Source organism: Entelurus aequoreus, linkage group LG06 (genome assembly GCF_033978785.1).
Source record: "Entelurus aequoreus isolate RoL-2023_Sb linkage group LG06, RoL_Eaeq_v1.1, whole genome shotgun sequence".
NCBI classification, from domain to species: Eukaryota; Metazoa; Chordata; class Actinopteri; order Syngnathiformes; family Syngnathidae; genus Entelurus; species Entelurus aequoreus.
In genome coordinates this window covers 67,509,488-67,530,692 of record NC_084736.1, presented here as the reverse complement: position 1 = coordinate 67,530,692, position 21,205 = coordinate 67,509,488, and the positions used below count along the sequence as shown (strand labels likewise).

The 21,205-nt window shown below is 40.5% G+C and overlaps 2 protein-coding genes across 3 annotated transcripts; one reads left to right on the top strand and one right to left on the bottom strand.

The window, feature by feature from the left end:
- Nucleotides 1-204: 204 nt before the first annotated feature.
- alkbh2 (alkB homolog 2, alpha-ketoglutarate dependent dioxygenase) lies at nt 205-5,404 on the bottom strand. The gene is made up of 4 exons (XM_062051309.1): nt 5,100-5,404; nt 2,289-2,577; nt 1,812-2,010; nt 205-1,746 (listed from the first exon to the last, which is right to left on the bottom strand). Exons 2-4 carry the CDS (start codon nt 2,536-2,538, stop codon nt 1,437-1,439), a joined length of 759 nt encoding a protein of 252 aa, XP_061907293.1. The 5' UTR covers nt 2,539-2,577; nt 5,100-5,404; the 3' UTR covers nt 205-1,436.
- Nucleotides 4,614-21,183, top strand: unga (uracil DNA glycosylase a). Of its 2 annotated transcripts, XM_062051307.1 has the most exons (7): nt 4,614-4,851; nt 5,138-5,338; nt 12,821-12,916; nt 17,605-17,702; nt 17,779-17,867; nt 20,555-20,733; nt 20,815-21,183. In XM_062051307.1, exons 1-7 carry the CDS (start codon nt 4,756-4,758, stop codon nt 20,953-20,955), a joined length of 900 nt encoding a protein of 299 aa, XP_061907291.1. In that variant the 5' UTR covers nt 4,614-4,755; the 3' UTR covers nt 20,956-21,183. The 2 variants fall into 2 exon arrangements, with proteins under 2 accessions (XP_061907291.1, XP_061907290.1); XM_062051306.1 differs by lacking the exon at nt 4,614-4,851 and having other exon boundaries at nt 4,908-5,338.
- Nucleotides 21,184-21,205: the final 22 nt, after the last annotated feature.

Sequence of the window (21,205 nt, the reverse complement as noted above, 5' to 3'; positions counted from 1 at the left end):
GCAGTTGCAACTCCAAGACTTTAGATGGCAGTAGCGTAATGACTGATGTATTGCCTTAGCCAAGAAGTAGTCTTTGCCATTAAGAGAATGTGCCAGTCTTATTTTGCTGAACACTTCAAAGATTTTAAATTTCACATTAATACTTTTGAATTGTAATTACATATACACAGGAAATTACTTGCTTGCATAGTTTAAATACACTTTAAAATACCCCAAGAATTTGTCATAAATGCAGTTTTATTGTTACAATGTCATACATGAAAATTCAAAAAAAATGTTTTATTACATATACATAATTTGCTCAAAACCTGTTAACAGTTTTATCCAAAGTACCGTTGGAGTGTATTATGAAGCGAAACTTGTCACAGAGCACACAAGTCAGAGTCTCCACTCATCTTTGCAATGGCATATGCATTGACCTGATAACAGGGCTATTCAACAAGCGGTCCAGGGGGCTAAATCTGGTACGGGAATGAGATCATACCGGCCCCCGAGTTCAGTTAAAACTTGGGAAACAAACATTTTTGCAGCAAATTCCTAAAAACACTAGAGTACTCCTATTGTACAGTAAACACATTGGCAGATCCTTGCATTGACATTTTAACCTTGCTAGTAAACACAGAACACTGGGGTCTACAATTGTCAGTTACATAACTGAGGCGTTCCCCAAGGCACCCTTTTAAGTCCTCTCTTTTTTTGGCATTTACAGATTTTTTTTGTAGTGTAACTTATTAGTCATTTGTTAAACTTCTTTAGTTATACGAATAGTGTTCCTCAAGGTTCCATTTTAGGTCCTCTCTTTTTCATCATTTGGGCTATTCAACTGGAGCCCTTTCGAGTTTAGTTTAAAAATAACTGAGAAACTCAGATGTCTACTGTAGAAGACGTTGGTTCTCCGGAATATACACTGAATAAGTCTGGCTGCCTGGTCCTTAGCTTTCTGCAAACGTGGCCCCCAAAACACTTGACTTGAACATCCCTGCCGTATCACAACCAAACTGGGTGATTAATCGGTGTTGATACATGATTCATGCGATAATATTTTGTGATTAATCACATGTGTTAATTACCGGTAGTTAAATTTGAAAGCCCTAGTTTAAACTGAAAGTATTGTATTTATTACACACCAGCTGTTTGCGTGTATCTCAGTTGTAGCTCCATTACAAATCCATCACCGTATAAAATTGCTGATGCTAATCTTTAGCATGCCTATGGCAAATTCAGTGTAAATTACCATTGAGCTCGCACATTTTCAAGATATGAAGCCATATTGTACTTTTGAGCGCCTTCCTCTTTCTTTGTCAGCATGGAAATTATTCTGTGCTAGTTTGCGGTCGTATCGAAATATGGTATCAGTTGTTTTTTTGTGAATCGGTACCCGTTAGTTCTTCGGTCGGTACCTATAAAAGTACCGAATTCGATGCCTATCCCAGCCGTCATTTTCTGCGGGTGGGCAGTATACGTCTAAATGTGAGGTTGATGCGAGGCATGAGGACCTTCTTTCGAACAGGAAGGCTGTGATACCAGAAAGTGTTGGTTGGTGAGTTCATGAGCAGCAGACTTCCGTGAGCCAACACCAGCTTAACGGGCTCGATGCGCCGGCGGCTCTCTTTTCCACGAGCATCTCTGTGACGGAACACGAACTCTCGTGCGGCGCCGAGAGAGACTGACGCTATGGGACAGCGAGGATCCAGCTCCCTCTCGTCGTCGCGATGTTCACCCATGTGATCCCGCCCATCTTTGTACCTGATTAAAAAAAAGTCTCAGATCATCAAATCTCAGCTGTTCTTTTTTTTTTTTTTTTTTCTCACCGGTTGACCAGGACAAAATTGAAGGTATGTCCTGTTGTTTTTGTGACAGCATCGCGGATATGTTCCAGTGTGGGGGTCCATGGGCAGGATAGACGTGTCACTCCAGAATACGTGTAAGTCAGTCCTGTATCGCCATAGGTGGCCTGCTTCCTCGGTATATTGTACACCTTTCCAAACACCTGCACCTGTGCTTCTTCACCTGGAATAGAAACAACAACAAACCTCAAACTCAAGTGATTCTCAAACAGTGGTGGCACGTCAACGATCAATCAGATATTCGAACAAAGTGTTACTGTTCAAACCGTGTGTAATGTTACAGTGGCCAAACATACCAAATGTACTTGTTATATAAAACATTTTCTTTGTTTTAAATGAATACTTAGGCCTACATCGCTACTGTATTTTTATGTCGTCATTAAGGTGTGGTACTCGGTGAAAAAAGTTTGAGAAGCACTGCTCTAAAAGAATGACTCGCACCTGTTGAATACACCACCTCCTCCTCCAGTTTCACCAAAAGATGGTCAGCTTCCTCCTTGCTGAAGAGCAAAGCGTAGTCACAGTCCAGACCTTCTGACTCGATTTTTTGCCAAGGCACTGGATCTGAGAACTCATCCTCTTCCTCAGCATCCACCATCTGCTCCAGTTCCTCATTTGCTTTTATTTTTTTCCTGAGGTTTATTTGGCCATCATCAGTACTGCATGATCGTTTACTCATAAACTTTTTCATTGCATCAAGCCACCAGGAGCCAACTTTTCTTTCCCAGGCCTAAAGACACAGAGAATGACGACAAACAGGACTTTTACTGTGAGCGAAATACACAAATTCTTAAAACTGGATAAATTAAAACTTAAAAAGTATTTTACTAGCAGTGTTATGGATCTAAATTAGGGCCAAAAGTTTTGTATTTTAAAAAATAAAAACGAACTGAAAAATCACATTTTGATGTTGAATTCTTTAAAAAATACATGTGTATTCAAAATAAAAAATGAGTGCACACTTTTTTTCAAATTGAATAAAAGTATGATTCACTCTGGTAATTCAAATGATTTATTTACATGTTTCACTTTCATATAATTTTATTTTTGAGCTTTCTTTTCTTTTAAATTGAAGTCTTATTTTTCCTTTTTTTAAGAAGCTGTAAACATTGAGATTTGAATCTGAATAAAAAAGAAGCTCAAATATCAAAATATATGAAAAGTGAAAACATTTCAATAAATAATTTGTTCAAATTACCAAAGTGAATCATAATTACAGTTAATTCTACCTGTAAAAATGGTGTGCATTTATTCTTATTTAGAATAATGTACACAAGTGGTTCTCAAAAGTTTTTATTTTATTTTATTTTTTACCAAATACCACCTCCATCCATCCATTTTCTACCGCTTGTCCCTCCACAATGACCCGCATTACAATACAGTAGCGTAGTAGGTCTAAGTATTCATTAAAAACGAGGCAGCGGTTTTATTCAACAGGTATATTTAATATTTTTGGCCAGCGTAACATTACACACAGTTTGAACAGCAACACTGCTTGAATGCAGGAAAACACAACTTAATGAATCAAATAAAATTTGTTGCACATAAAAGATGAATAAACATTGTACTAAAATAAATATCAAAATACATTTTTTAAAGATTACGTGCAGCTTTCTGCCAATCAATCAATCAATCAATCAATCAATCAATCAATCAATCAATCAATCAATCAAAGTTTACTTATATAGCCCTAAATCACGAGTGTCTCAAAGGGCTGCACAATGTCCGTCTTTGTTTAAAGTTAAGAGTTAAAGTACCACTGATAGTCACACACACACTAGGTGTGTTGAAATTACTCTCTACATTTGACCCATCCCCTTGTTCCACCCCCTGGGAGGTGAGGGGAGCAGTGAGCAGCAGCGGTGGCCGCGCTCGGGAATCATTTTGGTGATTTAACCCCCAATTCCAACCCTTGATGCTGAGTGCCAAGCAGGGAGGTAATGGGTCCCATTTGTATAGTCTTTGGTATGACTCGGCTTTCAAGTGTTATGCGTGTTGATTGGCTGTCAGACTGGGAAAGGGCGGACATAAGTGGAGAACATTCGGTTCCCACGCGTGTTGAGAAATAGAAATGACGGAAGCCGATAAACTTGTAACGCTCCAGTCAGGTCATAACAATACTTAATTCAGTTTTTATTTGGCGTACTAAGTTGGGAGAGTGGCCGTGCCAGCAATCTGAGGGTTACTGGTTCAATCCCCACCTTCTACCATCACCGTCTGTTGTGTCCTTGAGCAAGACACTTCACCCTTGCTCCTGATGGGTCCTGATTAGAGGCGGGCATGGCAGCTCCCGCCATCAGTGTGTGAATGTGTGTGTGTGAATGGGTGAATGTGGAAATAGTGTCAAAGCGCTTTGAGTTCCTTAGAAAGGTAGAAAAGCGCTATACAAGTACAACCCATTTACCATTTACTACTAGATGGAGCCTGGTACGCGTATCGCGGTTTGAGAGTCACTGCTGTATTTTCAAAAACTCAACATCAGAACTTTACTTTTCAACTTCTTTGTTGATTTTTTTCAAGCACAAAAATCTTGGCCCAATTTTAGCATGTGATTTCCGCTTTGTTTAGAAATGTATTTACAGTACTCAATCATTTGTTTGTTGAACCCTGTTAATTTATTAATATTTCACCTATACATTTGACCAATTTCTATATTTAATTTAACACGAGGCATGCCCATATTTTAATTTTTATGCAACAAAATGCCTACAACAACACAACCAGCGAGGCTGTCAAAAAAACACCAGTGAACGTGGTGGGTCTTGAAGGTCTCACCGCTCATTAGCATAGTCTGTGACGTCACTTCAGTCTTGGCGCGAAATCCTTTCGGCGTGTAAGGGTCTGCAGAACTCTCCACTGTTTTTTATAGGACATTTAACAACCGGACACTCGTCGTAGAATCCATAAAATGATTGGACAGAAAACTATTAATTCATTCTTTTCACCGGTCTCCAAAAAGAAGGTTTGTAAGGAACTCAATGAAGAGGAGGACGCGAAACATTCGGTGAGCGTCATTTATACACGCCAATATGCTTTGCTAGCTGACATAATTTAGCAGGTTTATGCTAACATATAAAGTTATTGATAGTAAACTAGTTAACTATCACCAGCCGTGTGCTTCTGGGCGACAAGCAGGCTACATTCAAAAGCACAAGTCTGTTCAGGACCGTTAAATAGAGCGTGTGGCCATGTTTGCGCTGCGCCGTTTTCACTTTAGTCAGCTAATTCCGCCCCCGGCAGTTTGTTTCTTACCTGCTCTGTTTTGCGCACAATGTACCGAAATCGTGCAGAAGAAGAGGAAGTCCTCGGAGGTCGAGTCGGAGCCCTCCAGCCCGCCACCGGCGCCTCTAACTCAGGAGCAGCAGGACCTCATCGCCCGTAACAAGAAGGCAGCACTGAAGAAGCTCACTTCCGGTCACATTCCTGCTGGGGTTGGAGAAAGTTGGCAAAAGGCACTCGCTGCTGAGTTTGCAAAACCTTATTTCAAACAGGTGAGTGCACAGTTAGCTAGTGCATAACTCTTTTAATTGATTCGTATTGATAGTGCATTTTTAAGTGCACCACTCTTAAAGGGGAATTGCACTTTTTTGGAATTTTGCTTTTCGCAATCCTTAACGTGAGACAAGCACACATACAGTCGCGATCAAAAGTTTACATACACTTGTAAAGAACATCATGTCATGGCTGTCTTCAGTTTCCAATCATTTCTACAACTCATATTTTTTTGTGACAAAGTGATTGGAGCACATACTTGTTTGTCACAAAAAACATTCATGAAGTTTGGTTCTTTTATGAATTTATTATGGGTCTACTGGAAATGTGACCAAATCTGCTGGGTCAAAAGTATACATACAGCAATGTTAATATTTGGTTACATGTCCCTTGGCAAGTTTCACTGCAATAAGGCGCTTTTGGTAGCCATCCACAAGCTTCTGGCAAGCTTCTGGTTGAAATTTTGACCACCACTCTTGACAAAATTGGTGCAGTTCAGCTAAATTTGTTGGTTTTCTGACATGGACTTGTTTCTTCAGTGTTGTCCACACATTTAAGTCAGGACTTTGGGAAGGCCATTGTAAAACCTTAATTCTAGCCTGATTTTGCCATTCCTTTACCACTTTTGACCATACTTGCCAACCCTCCCGATTTTCCCGGGAGACAACCGAATTTCAGTACCCCTCCCGAAAATCTCCTGGGGAAACCATTCTTCCGAATTTCTCCCGATTTCCACCCGGACAACAATATTGGGGGCGTGCCTTAAAGGCACTGCCTTTAGCGTCTTCTACAATCTGTCGTCACGTCCGCTTTTCCTCCATACAAACAGCGTGCCGGCCCAGTCACATAATATATGCGGCTTTTACACACACATAAGTGAATGCAATGCATACTTGATCAACAGCCATACAGGTCACACTGAGGGTGACCGTATAAACAAGTTTGAAGGCCTACTGAAATGAATTTTTTTTATTTAAACGGGGATAGCAGATCTATTCTATGTGTCATACTTGATCATTTCGCGATATTGCCATATTTTTGCTGAAAGGATTTAGTATAGAACAACGACGATAAAGATTGCAACTTTTGGTATCTGATAAAAAAAGGCTTGCACCTACCGGAAGTAGCGTGACGTAGTCAGTTGAACATATACGCAAAGTTCCCTATTGTTTGATGGCCGCATGAAGTGAGAGAGATTCGGACCGAGAAAGCGACAATTTCCCCATTAATTTGAGCGAGGATGAAAGATTTGTGGATGAGTAAAGTGCAAGTGAAGGACTAGTGGGGAGTTGAAGCTATTCAGATAGGGAAGATGCTGTGAGAGCCGGGGGTGACCTGATATTCAGCTGGGAATGACTACAACAGTAAATAAACACAAGACATATATATACTCTATTAGCCACAACACAACCAGGCTTATATTTAATATGCCACAAATTAATCCTGCATAAAAACACCTGCGTGTTTGTTATGCTAGCTCCTAGCTCCTCTGCTAGCTCCTAGCTCCATAGAACACGCCAATACAATTCAAACACCTGATCAACACACACAATCACTCAGCCCAAAAGACCGTTTACCTAACCCAAGGTTCATAAAGCTTATATATTTTTAAAAAGTTACGTACGTGACGCGCACATACGGTCAAGTTATCGAATGTTTAGCAGCCAAGGCTGCATACTCACGGTACCTGATATTCAGCTGGGAATGACTACAACAGTAAATAAACACAATACATATATATACTCTATTAGCCACAACACAACCAGGCTTATATTTAATATGCCACAAATTAATCCTGCATAATAACACCTGCGTGTTTGTTATGCTAGCTCCTAGCTCCTCTGCTAGCTCCTAGCTCCATAGAACACGCCAATACAATTCAAACACCTGATCAACACACACAATCACTCAGCCCAAAAGACCGTTCACCTAACCCAAGGTTCATAAAGCTTATATATTTTTAAAAAGTTACGTACGTGACGCGCACGTACGGTACGGTACGTGTTATGCTAGCTCCTAGCTCCTCTGCTAGCTCCTAGCTCCATAGAACACGCCAATACAATTCAAACACATGATCAACACACACAATCACTCAGCCCAAAAGACCGTTCACCTAACCCAAGGTTCATAAAGCTTATATATTTTAAAAAAGTTACGTACATACGCAAAAAAAAAGCCAAAGCTGCATACTCACAGTAGCACGTCTGCGTCTTTGTCATCCAAATCAAAGTAATCCTGGTAAGAGTCTGTGTTGTCCTAGTTCTCTACAGGCGTCTGTGTATCCAAGTCAAATGTCCTCCTGGTTAGAGTCTCTGTTATCCGAGTTCTTCCATCTTGACTGCATCTTTCGGGAATGTAAACAAAGAAGCGCCGGCTGTGTACTGTTGTGGCTGACTACGTTCGAAAAATACGTCCATTTCGCACCGACAACTTTCTTCTTTGCTTGCTCAGCTTCCTTCTTCATAATGCAATGAACATGATTGAAACAGATTCACGAACACAGATGTCCAGAATACTGTGGAATTATGAAATGAAAACAGAGCTTTTTCGTATTGGCTTCAATGTGGAAGGCATACCCGTGTTCGCCGGTCTACGTCACGCGCATACGTCATCCTCAGAGGCGTTTCGAACCGGAAGTTTAGCGGCAAATTTAAAATGTCACTTTATAAGTTAACCCGGCCGTATTGGCATGTGTTATAATGTTAAGATTTCATCATTGATATATAAACTATCAGACTGCGTGGTCGGTAGTAGTGGGTTTCAGTAGGCCTTTAACACTGTTACAAATATGCGCCACACTGTGAACCCACACCAAACAAGAATGACAAACACATATCGGGAGAACATCCGCACCGTAACACAACATAAACACAACAGAACAAATACCCAGAACCCCTTGCAGCACTAACTCTTCCGGGGCGCTACAATATACCCCTTACCTTCCCCGCCCCCACCTCAACCCCCCCGAATTCGGAGGTCTCAAGGTTGGCAAGTATGCTTTTGACGTGTGTTTGGGGTCATTGTCCTGTTGGAACACCCAACTGCGCCCAAGACCCAACCTCCGAGCTGATGATTTTAGGTTGTCCTGAAGAATTTGGAGGTAATTCTCCTTTTTCATTGTCCCATTTACTCTCTGTAAAGCACCAGTTCAATTGGCAGCAAAACAGGCACAGAGCATAGTACTATCACCACCATGCTTGACGGTAGGCTTGGTGTTCCTGGGATTAAAGGCCCAATTTTTGTCCTCCAAATATTGCTGGGTATTGTGGCCAAACAGCTCAATTTTTGTTTCATCTGTTTTTATTTTTTATGCATTCTAACTCGTAAATAAAACTAGCAGAAGCTAATAATAGTGGGATTAAATTCTGCTTATAAGGTCTTTTAAAAACAACCATAAAACCTCCAACGTATTATATACACGCACAGCACGGTGTTGCTGTTTACATACACACTATATGTTACATTTAGTAACAGGCACATTTATAATAACATGTAATATTTACGTATTTTAAGCATACAGCGGTGCGTTAATTTCATAGACGCATCACTATGTTTGTTTTTCCTACAACAACAACGCAACTACTCATGGCAGACTTTGAGAGACAACAAAAACTACATTGGGACAAATGATGATCCAGGATCTTGTATTTTTTTAGCCTGAATATACGGAGGATGAGGTCCAAATTTTAGAAGCTGTGTGCTAAACAGATTCAGCTTTAGTAAAACACTAAACATTAGAGGTTGGGGGAAATAATAGATTTTTAGATTAATCGCAATTCTGATATGGACGATTATAAAATCGATTAGTAAACGGCAATAGTTGTTAATCGATTTATTTATTGTAAATAAAGTAATGGAGACAGTTCTAAAATTTGGCTGACTGCAGCGAGCCACCGCCTTGAGAGTTCTGACCAGCTGCTTTATTATAGGGCACTTATGTTCCAGTTTTGTACACATGTCCATTAATTTAATAAATGTGATGAGAATTCTTATAACAAATGCACTGTTTTCAAAAATTGCAAGTGATAAACACTTATTTAGTGAAACAAAAATAAATGTAAAACTGCATGAATATACATAAATTAAAGATGCATCAATAATCGATTTTTAATCGAATCATAGCTCCTGAATTGAATCGTGAAGTGGCCAAAGATTCCTAGGTCTATTAAACATCATGTAGCACAGTAGCGGTATTGCAAAGTGCTGAATGGGGCTGCACGGTTTTCAGAAATAACTCAATTGCGATTTTTGTCTCCAAAATTGCGATTGCGACTTAATTCTGGGGGCGGCTTGGCGTAGTGGGTAGAGCGGCCTTGCCAGAAACCTGAGGGTTGCAGGTTCGCTCCCCGCCTCTTACCATCCAAAAAAAATCGCTGCCGTTGTGTCCTTGGGCAAGACACTTCACCCTTGCCCCCGGTGCCGCTCACACCGGAGAATGAATGATGAATGAATGAGTTGTAAAAATGAATGATGGGTTCTCACTTCTCTGTGAAGCGCTTTGAGTGTCTAGAAAAGCGCTATATAAATCTAATCCATTATTATTATTATTATTATTATTATTATTCTCGATTTATACTTAAAATGAATAAAACTGCAAAAATAACGAACGAGAAAGACATGCTGCTTTTAGACCGTCAATCAACATATTCTTGTCTCAAGGGGTCACACATGAAAATAAAATGCAAAAATCTCCTTTAAAAAATATTTGGTTGTATGCAGACAGACTGTGAGCTTTTGTTTGCATCATGCTCTTAAACTGAAGAAATAACTGATAAAAACTACACAGTGATTATCATGAAATGTAATTAGAACACATAATAATAATGCAAGTAACCATTTAAAAGGATATATATAAACTTATTTACCATGACTGTAGAACTTTTAACATTGTACTGTAATTGGAAGGTAAATAACTTTTAGTCATCCTAAATAAATAAACAACAATATATACAAACTACAAACATAATAAAACAATCACTTACTGTGCAATGTCTGCTCTCCTTTGGATGCTGACTAATGGGCTGTTTGTCTTCCCGTTTAGATAAAGAATTATACATAATCCTCACAGAGGTTAAAAAAAAGCAAGCGTCTTTTCGGGGTCTTTCCTACCATTTCCGAGTTTATGTTGAATGTCAAAGTTGACCAACCTTCCATTCAAGTGAACGCCATGATTCATCATCTAGAATGAACTTTCGCGAACTCCGAAGCGATGCAGCAGCTTAGTATGTCAATAGCTGCATAAGCTGGTTAGCTGTGCGTGATCCCGGTGTCGCTAAAAATAGTTTGTCTGCGTTAGCACTTTAAATACCAGTATCACTAAAACTTGGTTAATATTCAGGTCACGAGATGTAAAATGAGTATTTGGCATTTTGGATGTTTCTTAGAGGGCTTTATAAGGCCCAATCGAGAATACCCATTAGCTGCATTATTAGCCACCCCATACTTGCTGTATTTTACAAGATAGAATTTATTAAAAAAACGGAACACATTCTTGTCTTACATAAGGATTGTGAATGATAGGCACAATTCCCCCCAAAATGCAGTTCCCCTTTAAAGTTGAACTAGGCTGCATTCACACTTATGGTTTGGTACGCAAAAATGAACAAGGTAAGTAGTCGAAACATTCCAAATGCTATCTCCTCGGTTGAATATGTGGTTATTTTTATTTGTACCATCTTAAAATTTCACTAAAAGAGGCAGGGGCACTCTCTGTATTAAAGGCCTACTGAAACCCACTACTACCGACTACGCAGTCTGATAGTTTATATATCAATGATGAAATCTTAACATTGCAACACATGCCAATACGGCCGGGTTAACTTATGAAGTGCAATTTTAAATTTCCCGGCAAACTTCCGGCTGAAAACGTTTCGATGTTTGCGCGTGACGTCAATGGTTGAACTGGAAGTATTCGGACCCCATTGGATCCAATACAAAAAGCTCTGTTTTCATCCCAAAATTTCACAGTATTCTGGACATCTGTGTTGGTGAATCTTTTGCAATTTGTTTAATGAACAATGAAGACTGCAAAGAAGAAAGCTGTAGGTGGGATCGGTGTATTAGCGGCGGACTACAGCAACACAACCAGGAGGACTTTGAGATGAATAGCAGACGCGCTAGCCGCCGACCTCACCTTGAATTCCTCCGTCTACGGGCCGCCGACCGCATCTATGATCGGGTGAAGTCCTTCGTCGCTCCGTTGATCGCTGGAACGCAGGTGAGCACGGTTGTTGATGAGCAGATGAGGGCTGGCTGGCGTAGGTGGATAGCTAATGTTTTTAGCATAGCTCTGTCGAGGTCCCGTAGCTAAGTTAGCTTCAATGGCGTCGTTAGCAACAGCATTGTTAAGCTTCGCCAGGCTGGAAAGCATTAACCGTGTAGTTACATGTCCATGGTTTAATAGTATTGTTGATTTTCTGTCTATCCTTCCAGTCAGGGGTTTATTTCTTTTGTTTCTATCTGCATTTAAGCCCGATGCTATCACGTTAGCTCCGTAGCTAAAGAGCTTCGCCGATGTATTGTCGTGGAGATAAAAGTCACTGTGAATGTCCATTTCGCGTTCTCGACTCTCATTTTCAAGAGGATATAGTATCCGAGGTGGTTTAAAATACAAATCCGTGATCCACAATAGAAAAAGGAGAACGTGTGGAATCCAATGAGCCCTTGTACCTAAGTTACGGTCAGAGCGAAAAAAGATACGTCCTGCACTGCACTCTAGTCCTTCACTCTCACGTTCCTCATCCACAAATCTTTCATCCTCGCTCAAATTAATGGGGTAATCGTCGCTTTCTCGGTCCGAATCGCTCTCGCTGCTGGTGTAAACAATGGGGAAATGTGAGGAGCCCTTCAACCTGTGACGTCACGCTACTTCCGGTACAGGCAAGGCTTTTTTTATCAGCTACCAAAAGTTGCGAACTTTATCGTCGATGTTCTCTACTAAATCCTTTCAGCAAAAATATGGCAATATCGCGAAATGATCAAGTATGACACATAGAATGGATATGCTATCCCCTTTAAAATAAAAAAAAATTCATTTCAGTAGGCCTTTAAGGTTTTTTTTTTAAATTCATGCTTAACAATACACAATCCACCAGCTAGGTGGCAGCAGTGTTCTAACTAATCAACAGGCTGACCATTTTTAAATGTTACAGATAAAGTTTAAAAACTTTACTTGGAAATTGTTTTTGGTGTTGCAGATGTTATCACAGCTAATTGTATTAATCTATTTTGATAGTAGAATAGATTAGAACGTTTTATTGTTATCAAATATGAAATGATGAGCTGTCAAGTTATTGTATGCAAAATTTTGTTGCAATGCGCTCATCCAGTGGTTTAATTTGTACAAATAAATAAGTAAACATTATTAGGTTCTCAGTGTTTTAATTGGGGCGAGGGGGCATTTTTGTCTCCTAAGGTGAGTGTGACAGGAAAGAATTGAGGACCACTGAGTGTTACTCTGACTCTTTTTTTCTTCCCTACAGTTGATGCGGTTTGTTGATGATGAGAGGAAGCGTCACACTGTTTACCCTCCTCCTGAACAGGTTTTCACTTGGACTAAGATGTGTGACGTTCGGGATGTGAGTCGCATTTTTTTTAATCATTTATTTTTAATGAGCACTGACTGTGCAAACATACATACATATGCACATACGTTAGGTCAGGAAAAAAACACAGAGGCTATTTCATCCGTACAAGCCTGTTTCACAGGTTTCCCTGCTCTTCAGGGGATTTTATCAGTGTTTTTTTCTTGACCTAACGTATAATCCGCTCCCGGATAAACCACAGAAACCTCGACTATACATATACACATACATATACACACAGCATATAGACGTACACAGAAAGGAACACAAAAAAGATGCAAACTATTTTTCTATTTAGAACCAAGCCAACAAAACCAATAGGCTGTTTATTTCAGGCATGTAAAATTTCTGCGAAAACGTGTTTTTAAACATTCATTCTCACGTCAAAATATCACTTCTACGTTTTTGAATGAACTACCCATACAAATACAATCCAAACAAGATTTGTTGAATGCTCTCCTTAGCCTCAGCCTTCCCGGTAAGGTCTATTCAGGTGTACTGGAGAGTAGGCTACGCCGGGTAGTCGAACCTCGGATTCAGGAGGAACAGTGTAGTTTTTGTCCTGGTCGTGGAACTGTGGACCAGCTCTATACTCTCGGCAGGGTCCTTGAGGGTGCATGGGAGTTTGCCCAACCAGTCTACATGTGCTTTGTGGACTTGGAGAAGGCATTTGACAGTGTCCCTCAGGAAGTCCTGTGGGGAGTGCTCAGAGAGTATGGGGTATCGGACTGTCTGATTGTGGCGGTCCACTCCCTGTATGATCAGTGTCAGAGCTTGGTCCGCATCACCGGCAGTAAGTCGGACCCGTTTCCAGTGAGGGTTGGACTCCGCCAAGGCTGCCCTTTGTCACCGATTCTGTTCCTAACTTTTATGGACAGAATTCTAGGCGCAGTCAGGGCGTTGAGGGTATCTGGTTTGGTGGCTGCAGGATTAGGTCTCTGCTTTTTGCAGATGATGTGGTCCTGATGGCTTCATCTGGCCGAGATCTCCAGCTCTCACTGGATCGGTTCGCAGCTGAGTGTGAAGCGACTGGGATGAGAATCAGCACCTCCAAGTCCGAGTCCATGGTTCTCGCCCGGAAAAGGGTGGAGTGCCATCTCCGTGTTGGGGAGGAGATCTTACCCCAAGTGGAGGAGTTCAAGTACCTCGGAAGTCTTGTTCATGAGTGAGGGAAGAGTGGATCGTGAGATCGACAGGCGGATCGGTGCGGCGTCTTCAGTAATGCGGACGCTGTATCGATCCGTTGTGGTGAAGAAGGAGCTGAGCCAGAAGGCAAAGCTCTCAATTTACCGGTCGATCTACGTTCCCACCCTCACCTATGGTCATGAGCTTTGGGTTATGACCGAAAGGACAAGATCACGGGTACAAGCGGCCAAAATGAGCTTCCTCCGCCGGGTGGCGGGGCTCTCCCTTAGAGATAGGGTGAGGAGCTCAAAGTAAAGCCGCTGCTCCTCCACATCGAGAGGAGCCAGATGAGGTGGTTCGGGCATCTGGTCAGGATGCCACCCGAACGCCTCCCTAGGGAGGTGTTTTGGCACGTCCGACCGGTAAGAGGCCACGGGGAAGACCCAGGACACGTTGGGAAGACTATGTCTCCTGGCTGGCCTGGGAACGCCTCAGGATCCCCCGGGAGGAGCTGTACGAAGTGGCTGGGGAGAGGGAAGTCTGGGCCTCCCTGCTTAGGCTGCTGCCCCCGCGACCCGACCTCGGATAAGCGGAAGAAGATGGATGGATGGATCGATCGATGGCTCTCCTTAGCCGCATGTACTTACTGTTCTTCCTGTCTAAACGCCGCACTGACTTTCAGGACAAGCTAATAAGATTAGCAGCAAAGTAGACAGCGACAATGTTGTGGCTCTGGTAGCGAACAGAGGCGACAAGTAAGCTGGCAAAATGATTAGCTAACTAGCAAGCTTTTAAAAAAAAAAAGGTTTTTATTGAACAACAAACATACATTTATAATTCACACAAGAGTCAAGGCACTTTCAACATCAAGGAAAGAAAACAAATGCAAATACAGAGAGTAATAGTACTAAAAAATATCGGGGGACAAAAAAGGGCTACCTAAATCACTTTAAATGTTTTTAACAAGGATATCAATTTAAGGGCTTTTGTACTCTTAATCATTCTCCAAGATTTGATTGATAATTGTAACCCATTAAGCCAATTACAAAATGTAGGCCTTACTTTCATAAATCGACACTTATGTAGAAAATTTTTTGCCTGGAGCATAATAATGTTGACAAACATTTCTATGTTACAGTGGTTTACAAAAATACCAAATTTGATCTCTTCTATAGAGAATGGGGACATCTCCACACCCTTGTTTCTCAGCCAATCTCTGATCTCTGATCTGAACTTTTCCACTAATCATATTTGGACGATTACAATCCAAACACTGTTCGTTCCAAACCAGTTGTAGTTCTAGAACATTTATTAGTAGCCAGCGAGAAGATATATTTTTGACTTGACGGATGTAAACAGATGTCACAACACCGGAAGTATATTACCTGAGGGGGCGTGGCTATAGGATAGAGTTGCCAAATGGGAAATGTTTTCTGAGATCTTTGCATGCAAATTATATAATTTTACATCACATTTTCAAAGATGATAATGTTAGTAAAGTATAAAAAAAATCTGTGCTACATTACATGAGACATGTTAGTGTCAAAGACAGCCAAAAGAGGTTGGTGGATGAGAATTAATGTAAAGGGTAAAAAATTATCCCAAACCAAGATTTAAGGAGAATTTCCCACAATATTCCTATGAAAGTAGTACCAATTGAAATATGTTCCAGGGTGAAACTGTCACCTTCCATCCATCCATTTTCTACCACTTGTCCCTTTCGGGGACGCGGGGGGGTGCTGGAGCCTATCTCAGCTGCATTCGGGCAGCTGGACAAGTCGCCACCTCATCACAACATAGATAGACAGACAACATTCACACTCACATTCACACACTAGGGCCAATTTAGTGTTGCCAATCAGCCTATCCCCAGGTGCATGTTTTTGGAGGTGGGAGGAAGCCGGAGTACCCGGAGGGAACCTACGCAGTCACAGGGAGAACATGCAAACTCCACACAGAAAGATCCCAAGTCCTGGATTGAACTCAGGACCTTCGTAATGTGAGGCACATGTGTGCCACCGTCATTGAATATTTATGAAAGAGCATTTTTACATTGTTAACCAACATAGATTTGTATAAAACAAGTGAAACACCTTTAAAAACACTCCGTTTTAAGCAGGGGTGTCAAACGTACAGCCCGCAAACAGGTTTTATCCGGCCCGCAGGATGAGTTTGCTAAGTATAAAAATTAACCTGAAATTTTTGAATGAAAGAAACAGCTGTTCTAAATGTGTCCACTGGATGTCGCAATAGCAAGCCTTTGTATCTTTGTAGATGATGCTACATATGTACAAAATAAACCACGTGATGTTAGTACATCAGTCGAAGAAAATGATCAAACTACATAAATAACATACTGTAATTTATCTTGATAGATTGGAAATGAACAGTTGACCGATGAACATTATCACATAATTTATTCAGAAAATATAAATAACGACAAATAAAGATAGAATACTATTAACTGCAACATGTAAGTGTGAAAAAGAAACCCAACAACATTATGATTTGTACATTTTCAGAATGTGCTTGTTCTATTTTTTAACAAAGATCTGAAGTTGTCTTTATTTTTAAGTTATCGTGCCGTGATTTTACCAGTCCGGCCCGTTTGGGAGTAGATTTTTCTCCATGTGGCCCCCAATATAAAATTTTTACACCCCTGCTCTAAAGCTTGGAATGGACTTTTGTGTCACACAGTTTGCGTAAGTGACGCCATCTTGCTCCTCCCCCTGCGCATCATCTCGCAGACCTTGACATGGACATCCAAAAACGACTAGCTTTGCGGCGGCGATAACACGAAACACAGAGATGTGATTGGCCAGCTTGTTTCTACATCATTTCCGGGGCTTCCTGCCTGGCAAAAGCAAAACGAAACTACACCCTCCATTATGGAAACAATGGAGCAGAACAAGGAGCGTTTATTCAGGGAAATTCGGAAATATGACTATTTATACAATACTTCTTCGCCAAACTACAAATAATGTTAAAATAATATCTAAACTGTGGAAATGTATCAATGAATATATGAAAAAGCTGCTGATGGTGTGTTTGACTGAGAAGCAGCTATTGATACTGTTGAAGTCCACTCTCCAAGGAAAATGCTGTACTTTAATATTACATTATTTCATAAAACTACTGTAGTTATTAGTACATTCCATTGTATTGTTTTCATACAATAGTTCTTGTCTACAAGTTGTTTTTTCTTCCCTAAAATACATGTTAAAATTGTGCTGTTTGAGGGGGAGGTGGGCAAAATAGATTTTACCGGTACTTTATTTCAGTGGGTAACATTATTTTGCGATAAGAACTCCATCTCAGAGTCCGTAAGTTGAGGTACTTTTACTTCGCTAACAAGTGACTGGTATTGTGTATATTCTTCTCTTCACATGTTATTTTTGCAACACCCTCACATGATTCAGAAAGTGTTGAGAAGCAGTCCCAATAAAGCCTAACAAACATCAAAAAGGAATATTTTGATGCGTGCTGAGCTGAGAACTAGTGAGGCATTATTTATTACAGATCTCGTTGTCTCACTAGTTTTTTTTCTCTCTTTCCAGGTTAAAGTAGTGATCCTTGGTCAGGACCCATACCATGGTCCAAACCAAGCCCACGGGTTGTGTTTCAGCGTCAAAAGACCCGTGCCTCCTCCGCCCAGGTACTACTAACCTATTACAGCAATCTGCCTTTCTCTCACCTGGCATCACCATAAACATGTCTGTGTCTATTTTCAGTTTGGAGAACATGTACAAAGAGCTGGTGAGTGACATTGAAGGTTTCCAGCGCCCTGGACATGGAGATCTGACCTGCTGGGCCAAACAAGGTGGGTTTTAAAATGAAATCTAGAAGACTGAACACATAATCACCACCAAGGGTGGACTAAAACTATTAGGCAAACACTAAACATCTCATAAAAAACAACAGTTTGGTCCTTTGGAGAACAATTGTAATTTTTTTTTGCCTTAATTCGTACCCTTCTAAATAAAATAAAATGCTTAATCAATCCTGCTAATTTTCACCTTTGTCATGCAAAGGACTGTTCCATGCAACTGCACACGTGCAGACTTGATTCCAGAAGACCGTTTAAAACAAACCTGTTGATATGATAGGTTTTTATAAAAGTTTTATAAGCAAATCTACTGACAGATATAAGTTAGAACTTTACGCTACCGTTCATTAGAAATGGCAACCGCGGAGGATGCACGTGCATGTATGAGCCAGTCTTCCCCACAACAAGAAGATAAAGGAAAAGGAGGAACTTGTTGACTACAACTTTGGATTACAACAACTGAATAAAAATGTCAGACTCACGCAAAGCTCTTCGAGTAAACCTCTACCATATATGGAGATATCTGCTGACGTAGCTAAGGCAAAATATGCCACTCAAGTCTCAAATTCCAAGCGTCTCTAGAGCAGGTTTGGAAGAAGGCAAGATGGTTTTTATAAAAATCCACACAATGCTTCTGTGGTTTGGTTTAAAATTTTCGGGGGCTTACAGGGATCCCAAATACACAAAAACAGGTGAGGAAAAATCAAAAATAATGACGTCACTGTTAGGGATGATGTTTGATAAGAAATTATCGAGTTCGAGCCTATTATCGAACCCTCTTATCGAACCGATTCCTTATCGATTCTCTTATTGAGTCCAGATAGGTTGTTGTGTATGGAAAAAAACACACAATATTTGGTTTAACAAAAGCTCACTTTTATTATATAAGAAAAAAATTAAATCTAATAAATTAATAAATATTGACTGTTATTACCCAAAGTATATTAAGTGGGATTTTTCAGAAAAACAAATATATACAGTAACACAAAAACAACCTGTCTCTGTGATCACTATAGGTGTATAAATAATAATATAGTGTTAAATAAAATCAGTCCCTTGGGCACAAAACTGAAAATAATACAGCTCTCCAAAAAGTACACTTCTGCTGCTATTTGACATAACTGTTTGTTATGATGCTTTGACATTTTTGCACTTAATTTCTTTATTGAAAGAAAATTCTATGAAGAGAAAAGTTGTTTGCAAATGTGGTTACAATGCTAAAAAATGAAAAGTTAAAGCTAAAAAAAGAAATACACTTTATTGAGTTAACATTATTTCTTTATAGGGGGAAAGATTTGATTTTATGAGCTAGGAATATAACAACTACACTACCCAGCATGCAACGGGAGTGACGAGCATGCGCGGTAGCCCCGAAAAGTGTTGTTGCATGTCGTCACCCGGCAGCTAAGAAAGGTTATGAGCACGCTGTGAAAGTAAACGTCAAGAACTCAGCCAACACGCTTCGTCTGCATTATTTATAATTAGACAGACAACACATTTACAGTGTGATTTTGTTTTGTTTACAAGGAAAGAAAAACAAAAGTTAAAAAAGGGAGATGTGTTGTATATATATGTATGTGCTGCGGTTGCTTTAAGAACGTTGCGAGAGCTGCCGTAAAGGAGGTGCGTTGCTAGCCTGGTTGCTATGTTTCCGGTTGGTCGTAAAAGTGTTCGTCATGTGTAACTTTGTACCCTGCTCAAATCTCTCAGTAAAGTTATTCATTGGATTATACCTTTTCTTTTGAACTTTATTACACCTTGGAGCACTTTTTCGGGCCCCTGCTTTCCCTATCTGCGCCTAATGACTGAGCTACGTGATGTCATTTCTTGTGATTTCTCACGGAGCATTTCTGGTCGGGATGGGATTCCAGGGATTCGAATAAAGAACCAACTCTTTTCTTTACTATAGTGGTCTCGATAACGGGTACCGGTTATCAAAAAGGGATACGAGTCCGAGGACTCGGTTCTTTTCTTATTAAACAACCGGGAAAACCGGTTTCGAGTATCATCCCTAGTCACTGTCAACAAATGGGGAAATTGCACCACCAGTGTGGAATGTTTATGGTCAAAAATGAAAGAATTATATTCTATATTTTTGAAATAATTCTCACCAATAGTCTAAATTGGTGAAATATTATGATCAGATGGTATGTTATTACTGCAACAAGTGATTGTTTCCTTGGTAAATTTAGTTACTAAATAAATAAAAGCCAGTCTTGTAATGGAACAGCTCCCTTCAAAGAGCCACAGATGTCATCTCTGCAGTGCAAGTGGAGAGTGACGTGTTTCATCACATACATGTGAGTTTGAATGCGTTCAAAATGGTAAACTATCGTAACCGAGGGTCTGGTAAGGTGTAGGCAAGCTCGGCAGGTAGGAACTTTTTTCTTAAAGCCAACAGTCTCATCTCGTTCAAACATGATCACCGTGATTAGCTCTCTTTTTCCCACCAGTCACACATTTCACCATAATAGCGCTGCATGCCAGGTCCACTAGCAAAATAATGAGTTCTGTAAAAATGTTGCCAAGCCCTAATGTGCAGCTGTCATGGTAGTTTCAAACCGTGAGGTTTTTGTTATCTAAAGGTCCCAATGACTGATTTTGGCTTGGGGTCCCCAAAAGACAAAATACACCCCTAATCACCACATAACACTATAAAATATTCATCTGTAACCCAATAGGCGTGTTGTTGCTCAACGCCGTGCTGACCGTACGAGCCCACCAGGCCAACTCTCACAAAGACAAAGGCTGGGAGACGTTCACTGACGCGGTGGTACAGTGGCTCAGCAACAACCAGGAGGGCCTGGTCTTCATCCTGTGGGGGGCCTACGCTCAGAAAAAGGGAGCCACCATTAACAGAGTAAGCGTATATTCAACCGTTTATTGGTGCATTTTCACGCTACATTGTTTTATGAAATAACGATGGTCCCGGTCCCCATAGAAACGTCACCACATCCTGCAGACGGCGCATCCTTCTCCTCTGTCGGCCCATCGAGGATTCTTTGGCTGCAAACATTTCTCAAAGGCCAACGATCTGCTGGAGAAATCTGGAAAGTCACCAGTCGACTGGAAGGCACTTTAAACGCATCGTCTTGATTTAACTACACGTCAAACACTCGTAAAAAATCCTCTATAAGCTTTTTCTCCTTTCCAAGTTACACTATAACACTTTTATGCTATGTGGCAAAGTTATTTCGTTGCATGCTGCTACGGTGCGTTTAGTTTTTATTTCCTGTTCTTTGTAGTGTCACTGTTGTAAATATCTATTATGTGGTATTTTGTATACATTAAACCTTTCACTGATTTGTTATCACTTTTATTACATTTTAATT

What these genes read in the sequence shown, in the direction of transcription:
- alkbh2 (XM_062051309.1), bottom strand. Translation starts at nt 2,538, where the DNA reads ATGAAAAAGTTTATGAGTAAACGATCATGCAGTACTGATGATGGCCAA. An exon ending in GGAGGTGGTGTATTCAACAG is followed by an intron (nt 2,011 to 2,288) that starts GTGCGAGTCATT and finishes TTTCTATTCCAG; the next exon opens with GTGAAGAAGCACAGGTGCAG. An exon ending in AATTTTGTCCTGGTCAACCG is followed by an intron (nt 1,747 to 1,811) that starts GTGAGAAAAAAA and finishes TTTTTTAATCAG; the next exon opens with GTACAAAGATGGGCGGGATC.
- unga (XM_062051306.1), top strand. Translation starts at nt 5,036, where the DNA reads ATGTTTGCGCTGCGCCGTTTTCACTTTAGTCAGCTAATTCCGCCCCCG. An exon ending in AGATGTGTGACGTTCGGGAT is followed by an intron (nt 12,917 to 17,604) that starts GTGAGTCGCATT and finishes CTCTCTTTCCAG; the next exon opens with GTTAAAGTAGTGATCCTTGG. An exon ending in CCCGTGCCTCCTCCGCCCAG is followed by an intron (nt 17,703 to 17,778) that starts GTACTACTAACC and finishes GTCTATTTTCAG; the next exon opens with TTTGGAGAACATGTACAAAG.